This window comes from Muscardinus avellanarius (genome assembly GCF_963383645.1).
Source record: "Muscardinus avellanarius genome assembly, chromosome: 12".
Classification (NCBI taxonomy): Eukaryota; Metazoa; Chordata; class Mammalia; order Rodentia; family Gliridae; genus Muscardinus; species Muscardinus avellanarius.
In genome coordinates this window covers 63,259,073-63,276,843 of record NC_137798.1, presented here as the reverse complement: position 1 = coordinate 63,276,843, position 17,771 = coordinate 63,259,073, and the positions used below count along the sequence as shown (strand labels likewise).

General features: G+C 41.2%; 1 protein-coding gene across 1 annotated transcript in view; it reads left to right on the top strand.

Moving 5' to 3' along the window:
- Positions 1-329: 329 nt before the first annotated feature.
- Positions 330-17,771, top strand: part of ARMH4 (armadillo like helical domain containing 4) — a gene marked incomplete at its 3' end in the record, with an annotated part of 131,378 nt that continues 113,936 nt past the window's right edge. Inside the window, exons 1-3 of the mRNA XM_080708178.1 lie at positions 330-1,752; positions 8,464-8,715; positions 11,973-12,167. Coding sequence (XP_080564304.1) covers positions 381-1,752; positions 8,464-8,715; positions 11,973-12,167 — 1,819 coding nt within the window. The 5' untranslated portion in view covers positions 330-380. The remainder of the gene's footprint in view (positions 1,753-8,463; positions 8,716-11,972; positions 12,168-17,771) is intronic.

Here is a 17,771-nt window from a genome sequence, read left to right as displayed (position 1 = left end):
AAGGAATTTGGATATGGATATTGCAGATGTGACTTTAAGGGTAGTTTTTTTCAAGTAAGTTATGTGAGAAATGAACTTAATACTTGAACTATGTGTACTCTTTTGTAGGGAACTTCAAGTTAATTCAGCTATAAAATTCAGTGGGGAAAAATGAACTGGGTTATCCATGTCTCTAGGGTACGAAGAAATAGAACAGCCTTCTCCTACCTATCTTCTCTGTGTGTGAAGTTGAGAATTATTTTACTTAGAGTTTAATTTAAAGGAACTTAATTTATAAAGTACACTTCTATGACACTTTGATATGCTTAATTTTTCTGCAGGAGTCAATTACTGGGATTACAGTCAACTCTGCCAGTGGGTAGGCACATTTCTCTTCCACTATGAGCAGACCAGTTGTTCTGCGTATTTGTCTGGCTTTCTGTAGCCTTCTGTTTCTTAACTTTGCCACACAATGTCTTGCCTTCCCCAAAATGGAAGGGAGGGAGACAGTACATACTCATGCAGAAAAAGGGTCCTCTGAGACGATGAGCACAGATAGCCTAGAAAATAGCTCCGTTACTCCAAAGCTGACTTCCCAGCCGGTGTTCTCTGAAGAGGATCCCACGGCAGTGTCAGCTGGACCTTCAGCAATGCCATTAAAGAAAGTACTCTCGATTACCAAAGAAGCCCTTCCTACAGGAGCTGGGCTCCTGCAGCCTAGCAGCCCTGGTCTTTTTACTGCCACTGATCCGGAGGTGGCAGTAGGTGATGATGTGTTTAGTTCCAGCCAGCCAGAGACCGTGTCTCCTGAAAATAGACTTTCCAAGACCATGCCAACCATTGCCATCACTGCGACTGCTTCACTGCATGCTGATGAGAAGGAAGAGCCCTTTAGCAGAACCAGCACCCAGCCCATTGCGGAAGGGACCACCGAAGCAACCCCAGGTGTTCTGACATACCAGGAAAATCAACTGCTTGCAACTGAAAGTCAGGAGGGAGCTAGTTTGGGACAGTCATCATCCTATACAGATACTAAAGAGATGCTGACCATCAATCCAAGGACTGAGGAATTTGAAGCAGACACAGACCAGAGGCCAACTTCTTTCCCCAGTGTAGAGTCCACAGCAGACAATGAGCCTGGGCACCTCCCATCTGAGGGGGAGAAGACCTTGCAGATGACAGCTGACGATACCCAGGCTGCCGCCACCGAGCACTTGCTGGCAACTTCTGAGCCCACCCTGAGTGTGGAGCAAGGGACTGACGGCCTGCTGGGAGCACCAGAAGTCACAGTGGGTGTCAGCACAGCTGTTCCACCCGCCTCTGTCTTAAGTGATGAGTGGGATGACACCAAATTAGAGCATGTAAGTCAGATAAGGACCCCACAGCTCAGAGCTGACGCAGAGACTCGGGTGAGAATGGAACCCTGGCAGACAGCAGGAGCAAGGAGCCACGGCTGGACGGAAGCGGGTCAGCCACTGACGGAGGCTACTGCGGAGGTGGCTCTGGGGCTGCCCGGAGCGGACACACACACAGGGACAGCCCTGCTAATCGCACAGGGGGTAGAGAGCTCGCCCACTCTCAGTCATCAAAGCTCCTTTACTCCCACTAGTCTGATGGAAGATATGAAAGTCTCCCCTGGGAACCCATTCCAAAGCGCAGAAGGCTTCTCTGATTCCACCAAGGAAAACAGTGCCATGTTTTCATCAGAGACCATTGTTCCCACTTCACGATACCAGGCTGAGGCATTTCAGATGTTGGGAGGTGCACTGACAGGTAAAAATGAATTTTTTTTTTTTTGTGTGTGTGTGTATGTGATATGGGGGATTGAACTCAAGGCTGCAGGGCTGCACTCTCAGCTCTCTTTTTTTATTTCTTTATTTATTTTTTGCGGGTCTGAGGATGGAACCCAGGAATATTCGACCTCTGAGCTACACCCCCTGCCCTATTTTTTATTCTTTATTTTGAAACAGGGTCTCACTAAGTTGCAGAGGACCTCACTAAGTAGCTGAGGCTGTCCGCGAACCGAGATCTTTCTGTCTTAGCCTCCCGAATGCTGGGATTACAAGTATGAGCCACCATGCCTGGCTTTTATTCTTTATTTTGAAACAGGGTCTTACTGACTTGTGAAGGGCCTCACTAAATACCTGAAGCTGACTGTGAACCTGCGATCCTCCTGTCTCAGCCTCCCAAGTACTGGGATTATAAGCGTAAACCATCACATCACACTAATTTGAAATCTTTTGATTTGGTTTTAATTTGAATAACAATTTAGAAATAGGTTATTCAAGTTTTAGTGAAAAGCCAAAGCATTTAAATAAATCATGTATTTTAAATTTAATTTAATTTAAATTTTTTATTGGTGCATTGTAGTCATACATCTTGATGGGATAAAAGATGGTGGGGACATACATGCACACATCACCCAATTAGCTCTTACCCAATTCCCGCCCCACTCCTGCCCTTCCCATGCTTGGCTTAGTGATTGACTTTGATATGCTTAGGAACATCATGTGCTTTAGAGAGTTTCCCTCTTCCTCCCTCCCATCCCTTCAGTTAGGTCGCCTTATTTGCTCATTTATAGAATTTCCTTCTTCATCTGCAGTTCCTCCTGTTACCCATTTCTCCTTAGCTTTTGCATATTAGGGAAAGCATCCGATTTCTTCTTTTTTGTGACTGACTAATCTCACTTAGCATAATGTTTTTCAGTTCCATGCATTTCTCTGTAAATGATGCAATTGTTTTTTTATGGCTGAGTAAAATTCCATTGTGTACATATCCCACAGTTTTGTAATCCATTCATCTGTTGATGGACATCTTGGCTGGTTCCATAGTTTGGCTATGGTGAATTGTGCAGCTATGAACATAGATATACATGCATTAGTTTGGTAGTTTGGTTTCCTTTCTTTTGGGTAGATACCCAGAAGTGGTATTGCTGGATCAAATGGTAAGTTTGTTTCCATTCTTCTGAGGATCCTCCATATTGTTTTCCAAAGTGGTTGTACTAATTTGTAATCCCACTGTATTTGATATGAAATGATACCCCAGCATAACCCATGCAGATAGATCAGATTCTTTACTTGGGATAATTTCACCCTCTCTTCTCCACTTCCTGGGACATTTAGCAATGTTTAGACATTTTTTTAGTTGTTAAAACATAGTGTTGTCTAGTGGGTTGAGGCCAGGATGCTGCAGAATCTCCTACAACACACAGGTGAGCATCTACCCCCAGTGAAGAATCATTCAGTCAATATATTAACAGCACTGAGGTGGAGAAACCCTGATACAAATGAAGATTTTTCACACATTTTACTATGAAAATATGTGAATATACAAGAAAATGTAAAAAATTGCTATATGTTTAAATAGTATGATAAACAATTTCAAATATTTAGGTACATGTTGTTGTAAAATATGCTCACTTCTCTGTTATTTCTCACAAAAAAAACTTTAAGTAAATATTTATCTCATGGTATTAACCATATGAGTTCTTTAAATTTATCTACGGAAAATAAATCATCTAGAAATGACAGAGAAAAGATAAATCATCTGGCTTGATTTTGTATTGCCTACACTTTCTTGACCTTTATGAGCATTATAAGCTGACAAACCTTGTCTTTGTTGTGTATTTGTTGTTGATAACGTTTTTCTTTTATTATGTGTAGTTGGTCAAATGAACAGTATCAGAGAGGAAAAGCTTTAAGTATATATGCTCATTTCAAATTGTTTTGGAACATGTACAGCATGTTATTTCAGTCAAGTAGCCCAACTAATGGGAAATATCATATTTGTAATGTTTCATAAAGTGTTGTTGGGATTTAATAAAAAAAAAAAATAGGAGTTCATCCGGGCGTGGTGGCGCACGCTTGTAATCCCAGCATTCGGGAGGCTGAGACCGAAGGATCCCAGTTCCCAGACAGCCTCAGCTACTTAGTGAGGCCCTCTGCAACTCAGTGAGACCCTGTTTCAAAATAAAGAATTAAAAAAACAAAACCAAAACAAAAACCAGGGCAGGAGGTGTAGCTCGGAGGTCGAATGCCCTTGGGTTCCATCCTAGACCTTAAAAAAAAAAAAAAAATAGGAGTTCATTTGATAAGTGCTAAAAGGAAGATTGAATTTTACATGTCTGAATTTTTAAGGACTTAAGAACTGGTATATTGTAAGTTTTTTAGAAGTGTTCAAAAATGTTTCGTAAGTTGATTTTTAAATGGCATTAAGCTGGGCATGGTGGCACATGCTTGCAATCTTAGTACTTGGGAGACTGAGAAAGGAGCATTACAGGCTTGAGGGCAGCCTCAGTAACTTAGTGAAACTATTTCCAAATAAAAAATAAAATAAAGCTGGGAGTATAGCCTGGAGGTAGAAGGCTCCTGGGTTCACCTGTAGTATTACACACACACACACACACACACACACACACACACACACACACACGACATTAAGAAAGTTGGATCCATGTGACCATAAAGATACTAGATATGATTGAGAAGGGAGTTTACTTCTCCGTAGCACTTAGAGGATATTTCTGAAGCATGAAGTCATTGAACCCCGATTCTCATGGTTTAACCTTGCACAAGCTTCTATAGACACAGGTGAAAAGTACAATGGAGTTGATAATTGTCTAATTATTTTGATCACTGAATATGTTCCTCTGTCATAATCACTTAACTGCAGTCTTTTTAACAGGCAGCTTTTTAAAATTCCCAGCAACATGGCATAATATCCGGTACATTGTAAATGTTCAATAAGCATCAATACAAAGAGTGGGTAAAGAGAGGACCATTCAGGCTGAGACCACCCAGTGAGATTGCCCATCTTGTCTAAATTAATTAAACTGTTTTTTCATGTTCTTTGTAGAGGAACAGTGAAGTAATTCCCTTTATTTAATTTTCTTGAGTTCATAGAGTTTAAAAGAATGTGAAAGGTTGAGATTACTGACAGCAGTAGTTATAGAATAGCTGTTTTTTGCCTGTTTTGCCTGATGATTGTATTTTTCTGAAGGAAATAACTCAAATACCAAATACTTCAGGGCTCAGGGACCATGAAGGGCATTATCTTTTTAGGGTGAGTAATGATTTTTAGGTGTTTTAGTCAGTCCTCTGATCCAGCCAGTTCTTTAGCTGGTTCAACTAAGATCAGGTTTTAAAAAATAATAATATATAGTAAGCCGTGCGTGGTGGCGCACGCTTGTAATCTCAGCGCTTGGGAGGCAGAGACAGGAGGATCGCACAGGTTCAAAGCCAGCCTCAGCTACTGAGTGAGGCTCTCAGCAACTTAGTGAGACCCTGTTTTGAAATAAAGTATAAAAATAGGTCTGAGAATATAGCCTGGAGGTAGAAAAGCTCCCTGGGTTTTACCCCCAGTACCACAAAAAATTCCAAAATAATATATTAGTATTGTATATGTATTTTCTCTACAAGAAGAAGGAGCAGTGAGAGATGTTAGGAAATTCTGAATGTCATTTCAAGCATTCCCATTCCTGTTTCTAGTTGTCACTCTTCTTAGCAGTTGTCATTTGTTCAAAATATCATGAATTTTGACATTTCCTGCTGTTCCATAAAACTATGAGCACAGACTATGTGTGTATATATACATATATACGTATATATATGTATATGCACATCTATCTATATATATGTACTGCAAATATTCTCAAACGTGTTCACGTGTTCATTATGCTTTCAAAAAGAGTTCCACATGGAGAACACATACTACGTACAACGACAGAACTATATATTATTGCCTTCTTGTTGAAAACAAGATCATTATCTTAGGTGCTGGAGATAAAAAGGACAATGAATTCTGGCTTTGGGAGATGTACAGTCTTATTGGAGAAAGAAAAAACTTATGTGATGGTATCAAGAGTAAATATGAAGCTCATGTATGAACCAGACCCTAACTCTGTTTATTCTATACCTAGATGTATTGATTTATCAAATGTAAAATCTCTTCAATTAAAAAGAAAAGACAGGCCTGGCATGGTGGCACATGCTTGTAATCCCAGCATTTGGGAGGCTGAGACAGAATGATCTGGGTTCACAGACAGCCTCAGCTACTTAGTGAGGTCCTTTGCAACTCAGTGAGACCCTGGTTCAAAATAAAGAATATAAAAAAATAGGGATGGGGATGTACCTCAGAGATAGAATGCCTCTGGGTTCCATCCCTAGTACCACACACACACACACACACACACACACACACACACACACACACAGACAGTGCAAACTGGATGGATGCCAAGAAAAGGAACTACTTTTACTGAAAAACACACACACTATTTTAAAGTAAATAAATTGTCAGAGAAAACAACTTTGAAGTAATGTGTCATGATGTCATTAATGAGAACTTTTTCAAGTATTTTAAATGTGACAATAAGAAACTAAGACTAGAAATTAACTTTTTAGTAGAGGCCAAATATTTGAAATTTTCAGCATAGGCCCTCCCTCAAGAAGATGGAACATCTTGAGCTTTATAGTTTTTAATAATGTATTTAGAACATTACAATGTTGTAAAGAAGGTAGACCTACAATAGAGAATGGCCTACTCTGTAACTGTTCCATTTCACCCCCACCCCCCTTTTTGTGGTTTTAAATATTGAATCCAGAGGTGTTCTACCTGGGATCTACATCTTAAGCCCTATTTTTAATTTTGAAACAGGGTCTCACTAAGTTGCAAAAGGCCTTGTTAAATTGCTAAGGCTGGCCTTAAACCTGTGATTCTCCCGTCTTAGCCTCTCAAGTACTGGGATTACAGGTGTGGGCCATGGCACTTGGCTTCACTCCATTTTTGCATCTGAAAGTGAATGCAGAGATTTTGTCCAGGCCACTCCAAGTTGCTCCGAACATACTTTGCACAGTTGTTAAATTGCTGGCTGTGTAACTGTGGGCAGTTTTTTTTTTTTTTTTTTTTTTTAGCTTCTCTACACCTAAGTTCTGTAATAATGGAGTAATAGTGGCTGATATTTGTTGAGTACTCACCAAGTCCTGTGCATGTACTAAGTGTTTTACATGTGTTATCCAATTTAATCTTTATAACAATTCTATAAGCTATACAACTTATTATCCCTATCTTAGAGCTGAGGAAACTCAAGATCTAGAGATGTTAAGTATTTGTCTAGCACCCCAAAGTCTAAGTAGCTGAGTCAGAATTCAGACCTAGGTAAAGTGACTTAATAGCCTTAATTTTTTTTTTTTTTGGTGGTACTGGGGCCATCCCCAGGGGCCTTCTACCTCTGGGTTACACTCCCAGACCTATTTTATATTTATATTTTATTTGGAAACAGGGTCTCTTAAGCCAGCAGAGGCTGGCTTCGAACCTGTGTGATCCTCCTATCTCAGCCTCCCAAGCATGGGGATTATAAGCGTGCACCACCACGCCCGGCTAGCCTTAATTTTTGAACACTGTGATATGCAGCTTCCACGGGATATTAGTACCCACCTCTCCTTAGCACATATAAGAGGGTAAAATAGGTAAGGCACACCATCACACTTAGTACTGTGTGTATGTGGGGGGGTGGGGAACATGTAATAGAAATGTAGTAAACACTAGTTACTGTAATTATTATTCCTTTATTTTAAAATGCCAACTTTCTTCCCACCTCAGAAATGCAAAAATTAATGTATGCAAATTCTTCTGAGATTTTTGAATGTAATGTAGTTCTCTTTGTTTCTTAACAAACTGATATTAAAAATGTGTCTGAGAGGGAACTCAGCTGTTGAACTTTCTACTTTGTTTTGGATTTTATTCTAAAAATTTTTGCATTAATTTCCTTATGTCTGTCTTAGATAGATTCACAACTCTTAAAAGTAACAATGGTGCCGGGCGTGGTGGCACACGCTTGTAATCCCTGCGCTTGGGAGGCAGAGACAGGAGGATCGCGCAGGTTCGAAGCCAGCCGCACGCGCTGGCTTAGGAGACCCTCTTTCCAAATTTAAAAAAAAAAATGTAAAAATAGGTCTGGGAGTATAGCCCGGAGATAGAAGGGCTTCCAGGAACCCCAGTACCACCAAAAAAAAAAAAAAAAAGTAACAATGGTGACAACATATATTTCCTGGCCTTTTGTTTCTGAGTTCTCTTTTTGTTTTTCCAATCTGTGAAATAGCTATCTGCCCTCCTCCCCACTTATTATAGAGTGAGTTCAAAGTTTAGGGATTGGCTCTATTTAAAAATGTTTCCCCAGGCCGGGCATGGTGGCACACGCTTATAATCCCCAAGCTTGGGAGGCAGAGACAGGAGGATCCCGCAGGTTTGAAGCCAGCCTCTCTGGCTTAAGGGACCCTGTTTAAAAAAAAAAAAAAAAAAAAAAAATATATATATATATATATATATATATATATATATATATATATATATATATATATATATATATATATTAGGTCTGAGAGTGTAACTCGGAGGTAGAAGAGTTTCCAGGAACCCCAGTACCACCAAAAAAAAAAAAAAAAAACCCAAAACAATCAAATAAAAATGTTTCCCCTTTCTTTTAAGACATCAACACTCAAGAAATGACAACAGATGCTGAAGAGTCGGAAGCCACTTTGCCTGTGGTGACACAGGAGCAGCCTGCTACCCTGGAGGTTACCGGACATCGTGGAGAGACCACGGAAGGCAAGGAGTCCCCTTCTCCGGCCCCTGGCGTTGCTGGTGCTACTCAGCTGTCCAGAAGATGGGAGCCTCTTGCAACCACAGTGTCAACTACAGCTGTCCCTCTGTCCCACCAAGTTACCTCTGCTGCGGAAGGTCTGTAAGGGGAGGAGCTGGATTCAGTCCCAGCACACACACACACACCCAGCCAACCTGGAACTGTGAGTGAGGGAATTACAGAGGTAGGACACAGCCTGAAAGGGTGAGGGTTCATTCCCAGGTGAAATCATCTCTGGGTCCCTTGATGTCCACATTCCCTGAGAACTCCCTCCTCCTTTGTCAACTGTGCTTTGGGGAGCCAGGGTGGGAGAGAAACCAGCAAGCACCTGGGTTTGAATCTCAACTAGTATTGAATCCCAGGCCAGTTTCTGAAGACTGTTCATTCTTAAGATGCAATGCCTACCCATCTTACAGGTCATTTTAAAGATGTTAGCTGGGCATGGTGGCGCACGCTTGTAATCCCAGCTCTTGGGAGGCTGAGACAGGAGGATCACACAGGTTTGAAGCCATCCTCAGCTAATGAGCGAGGCTCTCAGCAACTTAGTGAGACCCTGTTTCCAAATAAAGTATAAAATAGGTCTGGGAGTATAGCCCGGAGGTAGAAAAGCCCCTGGGTTCTACCCCCAGTACCACATACAAAAAAAAAATTATACATATAAAGATGTGAAATAGTGTAAACAAAGTATTCTATGCATGGTAGGCCCTCAAATTCTCTGATCTCTCAAGGGCAATAAAATCTGGCTGATTGTTAAATTCACTTGAGAATTAAAATATTATTGTTATTATTATTTTGTGATACTGAAGGTGGAACCCAGGGCTTTTCTACCTCCAGGCTATACTCCCAGACTTATTTTATATTTTGTTTGGAAACAGGGTCTAAGTTGCTGAGAGCCTCACTAAGTAGCTGAGGCTGGCTTCGCACCTGTGCGATCTTCCTGTCTCTGCCTCCCAAGCACTGGGATTACAAGTGTGTGCCACCACGCCTGGCCCTAAAAATATTATTTAAAAATAGATCATTATTTTTGGACCTCATGCCCCTGTCTGTCTCATAATTGGTCCAATTAAGGCCTACTTTTATGTATTTACTGAGTACTTTTGTTTTTGCGGTACTAGGGATGGAACCCAGGGGTGTTCTATCTCTGAGCTACACCTCCAGCCCTATTTTTTATTCTTTTTTTCTGTGGAACTGGGGATGGAACCCAGGGGCTTTCTACCTTTGGGCTATACCCCCCGGACTTACTGTATATTTTATTTGGAAACAGGATCTCCCTCAGTTGCTGAGAACCTCACTAAGTAGCTGAGGTTGGCTTCGAACCTGTGTGATGCTCCTGTCCCAGCCTCCCAAGTACTGGGAGTGCAAGCGTGCACCACCACGCCCGGCTTATTCTTTGTTTTGAAATAGGATAGGGTCACACTGAGTTGCAAAGGGCCTCACTAAGTAGTAGCTGAGGCTGTCTGAGAACCGTGATCCTACTGTCTCAGCCTCCCAAGTGCTGAGAATATAAGCGTGTGCCACCACACCTGGCTTTACTGAGTACTTTTAACAATGTAATAAATATGTTTTACTCTTGCTTTCTACCTCCCACCTCCAAATCAAACAAAACAAAAATCTAGGGCCTTAACAAGAAGCCACATGAAACCCCGTGGCTCTGTTCATCTCGACACCATCTTTTCCTGGCTGGCAACTATCATTGGAATCTCGTTTTCATAATTTCCTTCACTTTCTTTTTTCGTTTTTGTTTTCCAGTTCTGTTGCATCTATATTTACTTTTGCAAGTATACATTTTTAAAAATTTAGTTGGTTTTTTAACTTTATTATTTATTTATTTATTTATGTATTTATTTTTATTTGTTTTTTTTTTGGTGGTACTGGGGGTGGAACCCAGAGGCTTTCTATCTCCGGGCTATACTCCCAGACCCATTTTATACTTTATTTGGAAACAGGGTCTCGCTAGGTTGCTGAGAGCCTCACTAAGTAGCTGAGGCTGGCTTCGAACCTGTGCATCCTCCTGTCTCAGCCTCCCAAATGCGGGGATTACAAGCGTGTGCCACCATGCCCAGCCTTTTTCTTTTTTTTTAACTTTAAAACAGCTCTTTTTTTTTTTTTGCTTCAAAACAGGATCCAGCTAGGTTGCTGAGAATCTCTCTGCTTTGCTGTCTCTCTCCTCCTGTCTCAGCCTCCCAAATGCTGGGGTTATTGGTGTGTACCATGCCTGGCTTAGTCTACAAAATTTATGGTATACATGTTGTACTATAGGTGAACTTTTTGAGACTTACAATTTTTACTTAATAGTCTATGCTTCAAATATCTTTCCTGCAGTTTTCTGACTGCTGTATAATAGTTCATTATGAAATCATATCCCTATTTATGTATTCAGTCTTCTACTTTCTTGGTGAATTGCATCTGGATCATTTGTAGGCTTGGCTCCCATGAGCTTTGCTGCCATGACCATTCTTGTGCAGGGCATCTATAGTACACGGGCAGGAGTTTCTCCTGGGGATATACCTGTGAGTGGAATTGCTGGCCATAGGGTGTGTACATGTTTAGCTTTACAGAACAATTTATATTCCATCCAAAAATGTATGAGAACCTATGGCTTCATATCCAGAGCTTTAAAAAATACAGATACTCAAGATTCATGGTCAGCAGGGGTGTTGGTGCACATCTGTAATCCGCTACTTGGGAGGCTGAGATAGGAGGATCACAGGTTCAAGGACAGCCTCAGCAACTTAATGCAGCTCTATACAACTTAGCGAGACTATTTCAAAATAAAAAATAAACCAGGCTTGGGGATAGAATGCTTCTGGGTTTAGTCCCTAGCACCATAGTAAATAAATAAATAGAAAAAAAATTAATTTATGGCCAAAGAGAAGAGATTTTTATGATCAACAGGTTTCAAGCTACTATGATCTGATGTCTTTAGACTTGGGAATGCTTGGACTAGATTTGAATTCCCTGAAACTGAGCATATTACAGACACATCTAGGCTCTTACACTAGTTGATGTTGAGAAACATACTTGGTCTTTCCAAGGAACCATTGGCATATATCTTAATACATTTTTTTTTAAATATTCTGCTTTCACTACTACATTTTAGAAAATCCTGCAACATCCGCAATGTTGTCAATAGACTAAATGGGGGATTAAAATTGAAAGACAAGGTTCCAGTTTTCCTGGATGATAAAGCGTTTCCTGGGGGCAGCTGGGTTGATGTGATGTGGAAAGAGGAGCTGAATTTACTGTATGTAAGATAGGGGTTTACTAACCATTTCTTGCCTAAATTGTGAAATCACGTGTTTACATTTTTCATAATGATCAGCTTGTGAGTCAATCCCTATCTCGTGTTTGGCAGACCTGATGGATACAGTAACGGAGCCCGGCAAAGAGTTCACACCAGTTTTGGGATCTCCAGTGACACCCCCAGGAATAATGGTGGAGGTTCCCACTGTTTCTCCAGAACTTCTTGCTTCTGAGAGTAGAACGGTTCCATCCATTAGCGACGCTGATACAGCTGCCTCGTATGGCCTTGACCAACTTGAATCAGAAGGTATCTGTACTTTTTTATTTTTTAATACATTTACTAGTTTATTGCAATAATAGATATCACAGTGAAGTTCAATGTGACGCAAATATATACACACACAGCTCTTAGTGTATTTCCTTCCACATTCTACCGTCCTCTCGCTCCCTCCCCATACATGTTAGTGAAATTGATAGTAATACCTTCATATATTACTTGAACTCTTTCCCTCCTCAGTCCTCCTTTCCCTCCTCCCTAGCTTCTTCCTCCAACTCCCTTCCACTATCCTACTGGTCTCTCTCTACATTATTTAAAGTTCCTTATGTTTTCTGTTTTCTCTCTAGCTTCCGCATATGGGAGAAAACATACAACCCTTGACTTTCTGAAGCTGGCTAATCTCACTTAGCATAATATTCTCTAGTTTGTTCATTTTTCTGCAAATGACATAATAGTATTCTTTATGGCTGAGTAGAATTCCATTGTGGATATATGTCACATTTTCTTTATCATTTCACCCATCAAAGGACACCTAGGTTGGTTCTATAATTTACTTACTGTGAGTTGTGCTGTTGTAAACATAGATATACAGGTATCACTATAGTTGTCTGACTTTAATTTTTTCTTTTTGTGGCAATGAGGATGGAATCCAGGGGCATTCTACCTCCGAGCTATACCCTCAGCCCTATTTTTTATTCTTTAGTTTGAAACAGGGTCTCACTGAGTTGCAAAGGGCCTCACTAAGTAGTAGCTGAAGCTCTCCTCGAACTGTGATCCTCCTGTCTCTGTCTCCCAAATGCTGGGATTTTAAGCGTACATCACCATGCCTGGCTCGACTTTAATTCTTTTGGAAAGATGCTTTGAAGAGAATCTTTTGTAGGTTTGGCTGAGTGAGCTACTGAGCCAGTGTTTTTGAGAAAAGATTAAGTAAACGTGTGTTCAGTGCATAGGGTAGATTGAGGGTTGGTAGACTCTGACCTAGTCAATGTTGGCCTGCCTCTGTTTGCGTGGCCTGTGAGCAAAGAATGGTTTTTAAATTTTTTTTTAATGGGTCTGGGGCTGGAACCCAGAGGCATTTGACCTCCGAGCTACAGCCCCTGCCCAATTTTTTAATTCCTTATTTTGAAACAGGGTCTCACTGAGTTGCAGAGGGCCTAAGTAGCTGAGGCTGTCTGCGAATCCGTGCGATCCTCCTGTCTCAGCCTCCCAAATGCTGGGATTACAAGCGTGTGGCACCATGCCCGGATAAAATTTTTAAATAATTGAAAAAATATTGAAGGGAGAGTAATGTTTTGTGATGTGCAAAATAAATTAACATTTCAGTGTTCATAAATAATACAGCCACGGCCATTCATTTGCATATTGTCCATGGCTACTTTTGTACCATGGTAGCAGAATGAAGAAGTTGTGAGAAAGCCTAAATGGCTCAGAAAACCTACAACATTTATAGCATGGACTTTTACAGAACAAGTTTGTCATCCCAGGTATGTCCAGTGATTCTCAACTACAGTTTGACATTAGAATCCCTTTGGAAGCTTTTAATAAAGGTCAGTGCTGGAGTACTTTCTCACAGTGATTTGGATTAAGTTGGTATGGGGTAGGATCTGGCATCAACATTGAAGAAGAGTGCCTTAGATGATCCCACAATTCAGGCTGGACTGAGAATACTCAATTTAAATGGAGAAGTTGAATTTTCCCCTCAAATTTCCATGGATGGAACTTTTAATGTGTATTGTATTTTCATAACATTGCTCAGCTTGTTAATGCTGGATTATTCTCCCCTCAGAATCTCTGGGTTAGAGTATTCCTGCATTAGTCAGCTTTCCATCACTGTGACAAAAGACCTGAGAAAATAAGCTGAAGGGAAGAAAGGTTTACTTTGGCTCACTAGTTCAGAGGTTTCTGTTCATGGTCACTTGGCCCTGTCACTATGGGTCTGTGGTGAAGCAGGACACCGTGGTGGGGAGCTTGTGGCAGAGGAGAGCTGCTTACCTCATGGTGGCTGGGAAGCATGGCAGAGGGAAAGGGTTGGGAGGATAAGACACTCCCTTCAAGGCCATGCCCCCAGTGATCTACTTCCCCCCCGTGGGTCCCCCTCCTAAAGGCATCACCACCTTTCAGTAGCACCACCAGCTGGGGACTAAGCCTTCAACATTTGAGCCTTTGTGGGCCATTCCAGGTCCAAGCTATGACAGCTCCACTCTTTGGAGATAGGCAGTCTCTTTATTTTCTAAGATGGAGACATTCATGTACTTTCCAAAACATGTGCTTTCAGCATGAAAAAGACGCTTGGAACACAGCTAAAGAAACAAACAAGACAAGAAATAGAACCGAAGCTGGGCATGGCAGTGCACGCTTGTAATCTCAGTAGTTGGGAGGCTCAGATGGGAGGATCAGGAGATTTCAGGCCAGTCTCAGCAACTTAGTGAGGCCATCTGCAACTTAGATTCTGTTTCAAAATAAAAAATAGGGCTGGGGGTATAGCTCAGAGGTAGAATACCCCTGGGTTCCATCCTCAGTTCTGCAAAACAGACAGACAGACAGACAGACAGACAAAAAAAAGAACCTAAAGTGATGTATTTACTGTAATCAGTATTTTTGATAGGCAAGCAATACCTGGTGGGTGTGCAAAATGCCTAGACCTCTGTAGGACAGATAAGCTAACCAGCAACATGGGCAACAGGTAAGCTCTGGGACACTAAACCAGCCACATGTTCAGTACAGACACAGGATGTGCTGATGTTTTATGTTTTGTCTACTGCAGGGAAGGTGGTTCAGGAGGTTTGCAGGAGACCGTTGTAAACTTTCAAGGCAACACTGGTAATCTGCTGGCAGAGAAACATGACCTTTAAAGGGTAGTATGCAGAATTCCAGGCAGGAGAATGCTGGTTTCAGAAATGGACCAGAGCAGGCCCAGAGGCTAGGTAACCCTCATGAACATAAATATCATGTGACTTGGAGTTCAGTGTCTCACAGAACCATGTGCTGTCCTTGATATCATCTGAAAAAGGCAGGTTTCTTCAAATTAATCTGGCTTAGAGCTGACAGCTCTACTTGGCAGGGCTCATTAAATCACAAAAAAATTATATTTGTGAATAATCTATACTTGTGATACAGCAATAATTTTCTAAATTTAGTAGCTGATGGAAGTTATATTAAAATATGTTAGAATTCTCCTGATGTGCCTGAGATAGCTGTCCTAGGGTTTTAGTTCTTCTACACAATTCAATTTCAGCTTCTTTTTTTGAGAATATATTTTGTCAGATTTTGATCTCAATTACGATCCTTGTCAAGGCTTCTAAAAGACATTTTTGGTTAAAAAAATATTCTTTGTGCAGCTGGGTGTGGTGGCACATGCCTGTAATCCAAGTACTTAGGAGGCTGAGACAGAGGATCATACATTTGAGGTCAGCCTCAGCAATTTAGCAAGGCTGTGTTTCTAGATAAAAAGGACTGGGGTGTAGCTTGGAGGTAGAATGTCCCTGGGTTCAATCTCCAGTACACCCTCCTTCCTGCTAAACACATTCTTTCTGCTACATAGTTGGGCTTAAGACAAGATTTTGAATTAGAACATCATTTCTTCTAAATATAAGGGTGCCCAATTTATGTTTGATTAATATGTGTTAAAGTTAAGACAGTTTTATGCGGTTGAATTTAATCCTTGGAAAGCAGAAGAGACTACATTTATTTAAACAATAAACTTACAGCACCTTTTCTATTTTTTTTTTAGTGGTACTGGGGGTGGAACCCAGAGGCTTTCTACCTCCGGGCTATACTCCCAGACCTGTTTTATGTTTTATTTGGAAACAGAGTCTCACTAAGTTGCTGAGAGCCTCACTAAGTAAGTTGAACCTGCTCGATCCTCCTGTCTCAGCCTCCCAAGTACTGGGATTACAAGCGTGTGCCTCCATGCCCGGCCACCTTTTCTATTTTGAAGGAAGGTCTTGCTAAATTGCTGAGGCTGGCTTCGAACTTGCCATTTTCCTGTTTCAGCCTCTCAAGTTCTGGGATTACAGCTATTTGCCCCCTGTGCCTTGCTTTATTAATCTTTTTTTATGTTATTTTAATGTCTTCCTTCCCATTAAGGGGCAGGAGCATTTCTCTAGAGAAGAAGGTATTTTCTCAATGAGATATGGAAAGGGATGGCACTTCTTAGACACCAGACACTCATGAAGAGGGAACTTTCTGGAAATTTCTGAACTCACTGTCCCATTTATCCTTTAAAAGATAATTAACAGCTCAAGTCAGTCTAAAAATTACATCTAGCTGGCACTCCATTTCCTTCCCTTCTTTATATCTCTTCAACATGATTTCTAAGAGGCTGGATTAGTTTCCCAGGGCTCCTAACAAAATACCACAAGCTGGGTGGCTTGAAGTAAGAGCACTTTATTTCTGTGCAGTTCTGGGGCTTCATAGCCCCAAATCAGTCCAGGCTGGGCCACGCCCCCTACAAAGCCTCAAGGGCCGCACCTGCCTTTGACTCTTCAGCTTCTGGTGGCCCCAGGTGCTCCTTGGACAACTCGTGGCATCACAACCCTGATCTCTTCACATGGCCATCTTCCCTCTGTGTCTCTGTCCAAGTTTCCCTTGTGTTATCAAGACAGCAGTCATTGGATTAGGGGCCCTATCACCTCATCCTAACTTGGTTATATCTGACAAAACCCTGTTTCCAAATAAGAATACAATCACGGGTACTGCTGGTGAGATCTTGAACACATCTTTTGGGGCACACCATTCCACACATAATAGAGGGTCTTGCTTTCAAAGAGTTGCCAGCTGGTGCTGAAGGCAGATGTGCTTTGCCTCTGGAACACTCCCAAGTGATGTGAACACTAGAGTGGGAGCCATTTTAGTGGGGTTTCCATGTCTTCATCACTGAAGAAAGCCTGCCTCTGTAAGTTCATGTCACCTTGCCCATAGCTCAGTAAACATGAACCTTTTACCTTGTCAGCAAAAATGCACCTTGATATTTGAAAGGATAATGGTTTATTTTTCACCCTGCTTGAGACATCTTACTTCTGTGTTATTAGAGAATAAATGTTTCCAGGAAGATAAAAGAATGCATTCTACTAGGGTTATATTCAACATCTTTAAAATACCACACGTCAAAAATGTTCTATTTTTTTTTTATTTTTGGTGGTACTGGGGTGGAACCCAGGGGCTTCCTACCTCTGGGCTACACTCCCAGACCTATTTTATACTTTATTTGGAAACAGGGTCTCACTAAGTTGCTGAGAGCCTAATTAAGTAGTTGAGGCTGGCTTCGAACCTATGCGATCCTCCTGTCTCAGCCTCCTAAGTGCGGGGATTACAAGCATGCGCCACCATGCCCGGCGAAAATGTTCAATTTTTAAAATTCAAAATAGGATAATGGCAACTTTTGTATATACATTTATTTATTTATTTGTTTATAACTGCATAAACTTTTAAACATAATTTCTTTATAAGATGATTTCCTTTTCTTTTTTTTTTCTTTTCTTTTTTGTGGGTCTGGGGATGGAACCCAGGGGCATTTGACCTCTGAGTTACACCCCTTACCCTATTTCTTATTCATATTTTGAGACAGGGTCTCACTAAGTTGCAGAGGGCCTCATTAAGTAGCTGAGGCTGTCCGTGAACCATGATCCTCCAGTC